The sequence below is a fragment of the Plasmopara halstedii genome (assembly GCF_900000015.1).
Source record: "Plasmopara halstedii genome assembly, contig: Scaffold_2904, whole genome shotgun sequence".
Lineage (NCBI taxonomy): Eukaryota > Oomycota > Peronosporomycetes > Peronosporales > Peronosporaceae > Plasmopara > Plasmopara halstedii.
This window is the reverse complement of record NW_020189809.1, coordinates 991,789-1,002,504: the sequence shown is the minus strand read 5'-3', so window position 1 is coordinate 1,002,504 and position 10,716 is coordinate 991,789. Positions and strand designations below refer to the sequence as shown.

Sequence of the window (10,716 nt, the reverse complement as noted above, 5' to 3'; positions counted from 1 at the left end):
CTTTATTTATTTTTATCTGCGGCAAAGCCGCCTAATTTTAAATGCATAGATTTTCCTAGATATATTTAGTTAAATCTAAATACATGTATAACTACTGGCTATCCAGCCTCGTACCGTATTCTTGTTTTGGTGTGGTCGCACCATGCCCATCTGGTGTGACACACAACCCTGTTACCAGGGTATATGTAACCCCGTTACAATCTGCCTGGATGCGAGATGCGATCTAGTCATGAGGATGGCTTGGCGCCGCCATCACCACAGGACATAAATCAACTGAGGCTCTACGTAATATATAGCTACTATGGGTTTGATAATGTCCGATTCCAGTCGCAGTTTCACGTCCGCGCAAAAAGCGCATTTGCTTCCACGGTATATCAATTCTCTACAAGGGGCCGAGGGCGAGACACCCATGATTTTTATCTAAAGCTGGCGTTGCAGCCACGTCGTACTTGGAACAAAGTCAATCTCGATACCAGGACAGGATTCACGCAGCGTTTTCTGATACCAATCTGACCAAACTTTAGATGGGGCTTAAACGAACCTTCAAAACGCTAAGCAGGTCCTTTCGCAATACATACGGAACTGACGTGTGCTTAGCGTCTTTATTACCTCCTCGGATTTTCTTCTGTTCTGAACGCGAGTCGTAAACAATTTCGCGACACTCCCAAATCTATTAAAATTTTTGGCAGCTTCACGAAGCTCCTTAATTGATGTCGACAACAAACAACCCTCAGCGACAAGTTTATTACGCTTGAGAGAGTCGCTGTCTTCGATCCAGGTCCTATTTAGCTTTACCTCAACAAGTTGCGATGGGGATTTTGTAGCCTGCTTGTATGTGATGCCTATGATCGAATGGGAGATTTTGTTTGTCTTTTCGCTTGGAGGATTACACTCTTATCGTAACCGGCCTTACTGTAGAGGTCCGTTTAGCTTCCATATTTACGTGGTTGGGTCACTTTGAAGGCATTCCAAGGATATGAATGGTGCACCTGGCATTCTTTAAAAAATGACTAATCATGTCCTTAGGACGACAAATGCGCTAACTCCCCCAGACCAACTTCCAACAGAAGCTTGTTTATGATGTCTTGTGTCTTGAAGACCGATAATACTAACGTTAACTGTTTCACCTTACAGAGGATACAATCTTATGCAAATTCATTCTCAAATTGACGACAAACACTTTGAAGTGCCCTGAATCTCACACAAATAACTTTTGGATTCGTTGAGTCTGCGTTACTAAACGCACAGAAAATGGGTTTGTAAACATCATTAAGGAGTGGTACCAAGGCCTTTCATATAATAGGAATTACGTTTGGCCTATTAGTATATTTGAAAACAAGTCCATATCAAACTGACACTTGATGTATCCGTTTTACTATCTACAAAATTGAAATATATGCAATGCGTATCAGCCTGCGTTTCCCATGCAATTTGTCTTTAATTATCGCCATCAAGATAACCATACTGATCATGATACTATATTTTCTGAGCATGTCTTTAAGACCAAGGGACGTTGATGACGATTTTTCAATTCGCGCCTTAGATCTTAATACGGTATGTGCCTTATACGATTCTGCATGATACATTGTTGGCCAAACTGGAGACACATGGAAATTGATTGGCTCAGCTGAAAGTTGCTATGCATTATTTTATTACATGCTGCAGGACGCAAGAAACACCTTTGATGTCTCCGCATACTTCTGTTTAATAGTTACGCGAGGTACGAAAATGGATGACTTACCTAAATTGCTCAGAGATTATCACGGCAGACGTTGTGGTCAACAGTCAAAGGTTGGTAAATGTACGCCTCGTAAATTTGAAGCGAGTTGCTTTTACCAAGGCAAGATCCGGTTGACCTCAACCTTCACGAGGTCTAAGGATCCAGTAGATCGTTCTCCCCTACTGGGAGTAGACTATTCTCTGCTCGGGATTCGTCGACCGACGTGAGGAGCTCAAGCGTTCAAATCTTGCAGTCGAGACAAAAAGGTACGCAGCGCAGATATATGATACTACCACAATTGTAATATCTACGAGTACTACGGTGCTGCTGGAATCTTTCTGACTTCTAACGTTGGATGAGGTTCTTTGCCACTGCTGCACTCACAGAGTTTCCGCTACTCTATTTACACCTTAAAGAAGAGGTTGTGCTCCGCATCTAATGCATCCTTGTGAAGATTTGATTAGCGCGCAAGGACTTGCTGTGAGCTGCGTCTGTTCTGTGTAGTTGTTAGTTATTAACTTTATATCACAGCCACGGCGCTGAGAGCTCTCAATGATTGAAAGCGGTCCGCTTATACTTACCTTTGTTGACGGGTAAACAAGATGTTAGAGCGCACACTATCTTGTGCACTCTGGGTAACTCGCGACATATACTGCTTCAATATTTACCATGTCGGGAATGCCTCGTCTACAGAAGCTCTGCACATTGATGCGTGCGGCTTCCTGCTTAGTGATCGCTAGCGCGACGTGCTGTTGATTCGTCTAAATCATAGCCGAGTTGATGGCCATCCCCAATTTTCTCCTTGCGCGAATTGCTAGCGAAGACCCCAGGCAAGCGATAACCCCTTCTGCCCTTTGGGTCAACAATTGCAGAATCCTTAGGTACCAATAATAGGCACGAGCTTACTAGGCGTATATAATTGACTCGAGGTTATATAATTGAACAACTCGTGTTCTACCCTATTATAGGATACAGTCTTTTCACAACTCAAGTGGTAATGGGAATCGCCCATCCGTGTAAGCACACATTTCAAGGAAGGCTTAGGTCAACCGACACACCGTACCACGTATTGTTCGCTTTCGGCGGGCCGTTGCAAAATATATTATCTCGCTGATCGCATTTAAAGCTTATATTACTTGCTTTCCTGCTTTGACAAGTTGCACGATGAGTGGTGAGTCTATGCCCTAAATATCAGCCGGTGTGTGATAGCGTTCTGGATCTATCAAGTGGCCATGATCAAAATCATATTCCATTGACAATAATGAAGCTTTTCATTTAAGATGTCCAAAATAAAGTAAGTAGGTACATATTCCATCTGAGTGACAACTGTTATTATAGCCAAGAGGCTTTTAACCTTCCTAACCTAATAATGCTTACAGTTCTGATACAACAGAGCAGAAAGAGGATATACAACTATACAGAGTGCATAGTTAGTGTTAAACACACAAATTATGTGGTTCACACAACATGTGTATTTCTTCTCTTTCACCTAGTGCGGTGCACAAGAGCCCCTGATAACAATTTACAAAGGATTAGTTTTTATGCTCTAACACGTACAGCCACTGAATGAGCTAGTCACCTAATATGCTGTTCCATTTTCAAGAAAGGAAAAGTCTCAAATTAAACCTAATTCTTAATTTAAATGCTCAATGATAAATATCTGTATGACTGGAGTTTTACACAACAGCGTAATGCATACGTAATACGGTGTGCGATACGTCTCTCGTTACAAATGTGGCACTGCACCAAGATGGTACATAAGACGACAGATACAAGTGGCCCTCGACACTATTTGCTGTCCGAGAGCACCGAATCTTCACCCTTTCGGTAGTTTATCTTCTTTATAAAGTAGAAAGTACATTTAAGGAAACTAGTACACTATTCGTCAAAGCTCTCAGCCAGTTCGTTTACCACAGCTTGTCCGCAAATGAGTACGTCGATCGTGCATGTCTCTTGGCTTTCTCCTTTCGCCTTGCAGATGGTTGCGGATTGATGAATGATGATATACCTTGCAAAACTATGTCCAGTAGCGCATGAAGATCTCACACTTGTAAGTAATTTTGTCTCCACGATACAAATAAACAGCCTGTCGTCTGTCGCAAACACCAATCATATCATACGTTCCACACAAGCCTCATTTACTTTCAGCTTTCGTGGTACATCTGTCAAGCATATTAAGTTTTAAGAGTCGTTATTTTTTTGGTCAAAGAAGACCATGCAAAAGCTGTACAAATGCTTTGATTTATGTCTGAAGTGTCTGCAAGAGCACCGACATTGTGCCCTCGCAACAATAAAGAAGATCATATGAAGATAATGTTTTCTTGACTTCTTACAATTGTGCTCCAATACAATGCTACCATATCAAATAAGGAATTAATAGTACCATAATTAGGTCATTTGGGTTTTCAAGCCACCAAAATCCGCTGAATTGACAGCCTCCCTCAAATCCAATACAATTCCCAAGCCTCTATTGAGATTTGGTATTTTCAAGGCTCATGTCTCAGCAATTCAGCACAATACGAACATCCCTACTGTCCAGTCTCGAAAAAGCGATCCCCATCGCTCGACAATGAAGGTCTTTCACGCTCTGCTTTTCGCTGCATTCGCCATCTCTACCGTTTCATGTGCTACAATTCGAGTTACAGCTACTGATTCAGAAGTGTCCGAGAAGAATTCGTCAAGTCTCCCGATCGCATCTCTTGCGTCCTCAGCCGCCTTTGATGTTGAGATCCCCTCAGATGCAGAGGATCCGGATCAGGAGATCGACTCGCCAGCCAGCGACTCAAGTCAGACGTCCAGCGCAAGTAATCTCGATGATGAGACCTCGATGGGGAGCGAGGATGACTTGGGCCCGACTGGAAACTCGGGCGGAGCCATTCCTCCTCGGGTTGGGCCAATGCTACCTGGTTCATCGGATGCCACATCCCATGTGAAGACCACTATGGGCTCTGTCGCGGTAACTGTCGTCGCTGTATGTGCCTACTTTCTTTAGGATTAGCTTGGACTATTCATTGTTTACATAGAAGGCAGCATTGGCCGTAAGTAGCAATGCAGCATGTCCTCTAGTATCATTTATACATTTTCTTCCTTATTTTTCATTGTCAACGACACGTATTGAAAACTTGTACTCAACATTAATCGTTGTAGAATCATTGTAGTCGAGGTAGTAAAATGAACTTGGAAGGCCGCGCTTATGGACTATCTCTCTACAGATCCCATCTCTTTCACGTATGAAAAGGGCGAGCTCCATGAAGCTCACAGCGACTTAACCTACGACTTTGTCTTGACCTACATTGCAATTATCTAACTTTTCTTTCGCTGAGCGACACAAATTTACTAATTCGTTAGACTGACCACTGCCTATTTAACAGATTTTCAAATCCATCATTCACTGTTGATCTTGTAGTCGATACTCCATGCTGTCTATAACCGATCACGGAAGTCTCTGCTAGATTTTCAAGACTTGTCTAAAGGGCGGTTAAAACCACCTCTACGATTCATGTATTGTCTATACTCTCTCTTTGTTTCACGTCGAGCTGTACCCACAGCAGCGCTTTTGGCATTTTCGTCCACTTCCTTTCCTTTCGTCGAATCAAAGCCTTGAAAGCCTAGCAGCAACTTCATTTGTTCCTCTTCACTTAATTGCGATATTGCATTTGGTTGCCCCACGATCTCCTTGGGCTCTACATCAACGCTTTCTTTAGTTTCACGCGGTGCAGAATGTGACGGAGAACGTCGACGACGTATTGGAGACTGACTCGTGGATCTGCTGCGACTATAAGATCGACGACGGCGACTTCTACTGCGTCCATGACTTCTATTGTGCGTCCGGTGCCTTCTGCGGTGTCCATAAGAAGGCGATCGAGATCGAGAACGAGATGTAGATACAGAGCGACGACGGCGGCGACTGTTTGACGATGTTTTGCGACGACGGCGACGCCCCAAGCTGTCCAAAGACCCACTTCGGCTGCGACTTCGGCTTCGGCTTCGCATTTGTATTGATAAGTAAATTCTATAGGTCCAAACAGTAACAAAAGAGTACATCAAATTGTAATATTAATCTATCAATAATACGTGGAGATTAGAAAAAAAGTTACAAAGCTTAATACAAAAGTCTATTTAGCTTCATTTTTAACTATAACATTCTATATTTGTTTACTCATCCCAAAGAACCACCAAATGCCATCTATGGCATTTAATTCTCCAAGACTACCGAGATGCGCGAACAGGCATGTTGAGATAACGAGATGACTGACTATACATACAGTCGTCGTGGTTGAGCGTGTATACTTGAATTTCGTAGATGTATCAGCTGTTGCAAACATTATACTTGCACCTATGATGATCGTATATCACAAGGAAATTAAGCGCAATTGTATACCAATGAGAGAAATTAAATGTAACGATGCACAAAAGCATTCCTCTTTTCGTACGCTCAATCCGAAAGGAAGAAATAAGAGCCTTTGACATAGCTGGTACTTACTTTATCCGCCATATCACAAGTGAGATATATTCAACATGAGCTGTTCTGTATATATATTGCTTTACTATGACTGATTTTGAAATTATATGTGCTGCTTAACGTAAGACTAACAGCCCACATTTCCTGAACATAATAAATCCGTATACTTTAGTATTAATGCTTTCCTATCTTTAAAAGCTCACAATTACTCAAGGGTATACCATGCAGTTGAAAGGCGTATGAACATAGTAGTTTAGTGCGTTTCCCCGACCATCAAACATTGACCGCACGATGGCCTACACTTCTTTTGTCTTTTAAAACATTGGGCGGTAAGTGATAGCTCAACAAGCTTTCACTGTGCGTGCAGTATCACTCCACTTCTTGCAATCAACTTTGTCACTACCAGGTAGATTTGGCATTAAATGGATATCTGTTTTATAGCAACAGTCACGAAGGAGTTTTAAGGCTTGCACTGCCGCTTCCTGCTCCTTGAAGCATCTTCGCGTCAAAATCTCTCTTCTATTTTATCATGCCTCCTTTTATGAGATATGTACAAAGCTGGTAATACCAATGAGTTACGTTCTCAGTTCATGCACTGAGTGAGGTTGTTATCTAGCCCGTCGTAAGGCTTTGCATGTAAAGCCAAATTCCGACTAGAGTGCGAAATACGAAGAACAACGCAGACGTTGAGGCAGAAAACATCACTCCAGGCTCTACCGTTTACAGCCCCACTCGTTTCTGTGCGACAGCTGTTACAGCTACCGACCAATTGTTGCAATTGTAATAAGGCCGACCACCACTCGGTGGTGGGGATGGCGGTGTGTAACGGTGTTACACGTACCCTGGTATAAAGGAATGGGTCACACAAGATGGTGTGATCACACGATGGTGTGGCTACACCTCAACAAGAAGCCACTATGTGGCGGAACTACCGGTAGTTATGCATCATAACTAGGTTTTACTATTAAGTTAGGAGAACCTATAGTGGGCTGATCTGCCGCAAATTATACAAAAGAAAAACAGTTTACACTTTGAGCAGAAGAGTGTTTCTGTTTTGGGTTAAGCTTGTGGGTACTCTTGGAATTAGCGGGTTGCGATCCGATACTGGTTCTAGTATAAAACGTAAGGTGGGTGACCTTAGTTTCCTCCTCTAAGCAAATAGCTGCGACAGCCCCGCTGCACTTGGTGGCACTTGTTAGTCAATCTAAACCTGATTCGTTACGACTGATCCTCTATGAGGATGAAACAATTCTCCTATTTGTCCCAAGACATGCAGGACGAGCTTGAAAAGCTGATGTCTCTGCTTGGCACTGAGGGCGGGCAACACCTCGCTTCACAATAACCTGAAGCAATCAGCGCGCGCCTGGAGGCGTTTTCGAACTGCTCTGTTAGAGCACCTAGAGCAAAAGATGTCGGCGTCGACTGCGTCCATGACATTACCGTCGACGACGGATGCCTCCTTCCGACCCAGGCCGCTCGTGGTGAGCGTTAAGATCTTCGAGCGTACGGAAGGACAGAATCTCCTGCTCTGGGAGAGAGAGGCCGGGATGTCTATGGCATCCGCCATGCTCCAGAACGAGCAACAGGGCGTGGCGTTAGCTATCTCATAGGTTGGGGTCGAGTACGATAATGGGCACTGATGTGCGGCACTTCGGTTGATGCGGCGTTTTCCTCCTGGGCGGAGCTGAAGCTGCAGCATTTACAAGTGCTCTCGTCGCCTAGCCAAGCATATCGCAAGCGGTAGCGTTTCCTTCCCGCCAACCATGGCAAGAAGGAGTTGGTGGACTTTGTCCAAGTGTTGCAAACCATCATTGCCGGGATGGCAGCCGATCCTTTCCCGAGGCGGTCGCAATGACCGTATTTATGAAGGACCTCCGCACAAAAGTGGTCCGAATGGAACTCTTTCGTTTGCATCCGCCTTCTTTTGAAGAAGCGCTAAATGTGGCAATGAATGCCGAATTCAACTTTAAGTCGGCACGACTTAGATGATATGCACACCCTCAGAGCTCATCGAGCGGGCGTGAGTCAATGGATCTCAGCTATGCTGAAAAGAGGAGGGAGAGATCCGAGCTGCCGAGCAGCGTTTAAACACCCGACGGTGTTTTGTCTGTGAGGACACCCGTCACATTTAGACTGGTTGTCACCTGCGCAAGGCGCGTCAAGGTTGATCGAACCAACGTTTCTTTTCTCACCAGTTTTCTGGACTGTCGCGGGGAAACGACAACGCCCAGTAGGCGCGGGGTGCCCTACTGGGGAAGAACTGAGTTCTGTTTAGCCTCAAAAAGGTAGAGGGCAGCAGGGCCCAACCCCGAAGAGCCCCGGGCTTGCTGGGTGTGAAAGCGACTGTGAAGGACTTTGAGAAGCCATGGAAGATCATTATTAACTTCGGGACGTCGAGCAATTATGCTCGACACTTCGCGATAGAAGTATATCAGCGGTATGCTGAGGCGCTGAAAGCGCGGTTGGGTGACACGGTCTCTGTTCGCTTAGCGACGGGGACATGTGTCAGGGAGCCGAGCGTCCCTGTGGACCTCGGTGCCAAGTTTCTTGACTTTAATAGCGTGGAACGCTGTTTAATCTTAGACTTAGTTTCAGGGTATGACCATTCTTGGGATGGCATAGTTGGAATACCAAGAGCCATGGATCGATTGAATGTCGAAAACCTTGGGCTCTATGCGCGCGTCTCCTGGCGGGGCTTCGTTGGGCCCTAAATTCACCTCTGCTAGGAAGCAGAAGCGCTATTGGCGCGAGCACTGGACCGGGACGGATTGAAGTAACCGAATTGTCGAACGCCAAAGGTGTATTAGACAGGAGTCCCGAGCATGGCTCGTAGGCTGAACGTGGAGTGGCACGTAATCCACTGAGCGCTGCTCAAGTATCGGGTCAGTCGCTGCATACCAAGAGTGGCATGGTCGGACTAGGTTCGAGGCATCGAGAACAAGACCCCGGTGATGCACGTGGACTGATCACTGCTCACGGTTCGAAGCAGCTGCTGTATGTCAAGAGTGGCATGGTCGGACGAGGTTCGAGGCATCTTGGCCAAGGTTCATCAGATGCCCGTTGTGTGGCGCGTTATCCACTGGACGAAGACTGCGAAAATGGCAGTTCATCGTCGAATGTTGCTATTCACATCAAGGATCCGATGGAGCAGGGAGTGGGAACGCTGGATGACGATGAGTGCGTAATCCCACTGGTCCCGCTGAGACGTGAACCTCTGAGGGGCAACGATGACGCCGTATATTATCTGCAAGACCCAGGGCCTCGACCCTGAATCAGGATGTGTCTATCGTAGACAGCTATACACCCTTGTCACGGGCATAACGGGAGGGGGAGACGGCGATGCCACCCTTGGGGCTATTTCTGTGGTGGATGCTCTTCTTGAGCTGGACGAGTGTCAAGTTCGGCAGTGCCTTGAAGGCAGGCGACTTATCCGAAATGGTCCTTATACGACTGGACGGGAGGTCAACTCGTCGTCCGTTCTGAATGAGGCTGTCCTGGAGGGCTCAAAGAGGTTGTTGAACGCACGATGTGGATCTTTAACTCAAAAGAGTCCCTCGTTCCGTACTATTCTTTGGCAAGAGAGTTTTAGGACGTCGTCTCCAGAGACCCGCCGTCGGTCCTACCTCCGGATCCAGGTGTGCGTCATGAGATCGACCTGGTTCCGGAAGCCAAATACTGCGTAACACGTCAATGGTCCCTGATCAAGGAGTAGTGTGACGTTATTGACGCCTTCTTCCGTGTGAAGCACGACGCAAGAATAGTGCGTGAGAGCAAGTCTCCCCATTCAACACCCACATTTTGTGTCCGGAAGCCGAACGGCAAGTGGCGTACTGATCTCGCATACAATAAGCTCAACGATGCCACCATTCCTGCACAGAAGCCGATTCCTAGTAAGGATGCTCTCCAGAATAACATGGTTGGGTGTAAAAGATAAAGCTTACTCGACTTGGTCGATGGTAACTCTCAATTGCTCATGAAAGCGAGCGATATTCCGCTGACAGCGATGAGTTCATCGAGCGGGATGCTCTGGGAGTTGATGGTGGTGCCACAAGGGCTGTCAATGCACATTTAATCGTCTTGTGACGCAATTCTTCAGGCTTCTTTGACGACATCTTCGTCCAGAGTCGTGGGGGCACAGCAGAACGGATGAAGACAACCACATCGTTAATTTGAGAGCGGTGTTCGGGTGTATGCGCACGAATAAGCTGTATGCTAACGCAGATAAGCGCATCTTCGGTGCTAAGAAAAAAAAACTTTTAGGGTGTTTCATTGGAAAGGGTGGCCTTCGAGCGGATTCCGCTAAGGTCAAGGCCATTGTGGACTGCCCAGTTCCAAAGAACCGAAAGGGCTTGCGCAAGTGGCTTGACCTCGCCAAACACTTGCACAAGTATAGCGACAATTATTCAGAAATGGCACGGCCATTGTCGTTAGTCCTTAAGAAGGCTGTGGAATGGTGTTGGGACACCAAACATCGGGAGGCTTTTGACGGGGTAACAGACAGTCTCCTTCATGCACCAATACTGGCGTTGCCAAA

The 10,716-nt window shown here is 45.8% G+C and overlaps 3 protein-coding genes across 3 annotated transcripts; 1 reads left to right on the top strand and 2 right to left on the bottom strand.

Moving 5' to 3' along the window:
• Window positions 1–420: 420 nt before the first annotated feature.
• Window positions 421–937, bottom strand: PHALS_05628 (uncharacterized protein; the record flags this gene model as incomplete). Its single annotated transcript, XM_024719203.1, has 3 exons — window positions 421–498; window positions 542–670; window positions 914–937. 3 exons carry the CDS (start codon window positions 935–937, stop codon window positions 421–423), a joined length of 231 nt encoding a protein of 76 aa, XP_024584525.1.
• Window positions 938–4,289: 3,352 nt separating this feature from the next.
• PHALS_05627 (uncharacterized protein) lies at window positions 4,290–4,712 on the top strand (the record flags this gene model as incomplete). The annotated part of the gene is made up of 1 exon (XM_024719202.1): window positions 4,290–4,712. One exon carries the CDS (start codon window positions 4,290–4,292, stop codon window positions 4,710–4,712), a length of 423 nt encoding a protein of 140 aa, XP_024584524.1.
• A 464-nt stretch (window positions 4,713–5,176) lies between these two features.
• Window positions 5,177–5,953, bottom strand: PHALS_05626 (u4 small nuclear ribonucleoprotein 27 kda; the record flags this gene model as incomplete). Its single annotated transcript, XM_024719200.1, has 2 exons — window positions 5,177–5,495; window positions 5,934–5,953. The coding sequence occupies 2 exons, from the start codon at window positions 5,951–5,953 to the stop codon at window positions 5,177–5,179; spliced, it is 339 nt and encodes a 112-aa protein (XP_024584523.1).
• Between the last annotated feature and the right edge of the window lie 4,763 nt (window positions 5,954–10,716).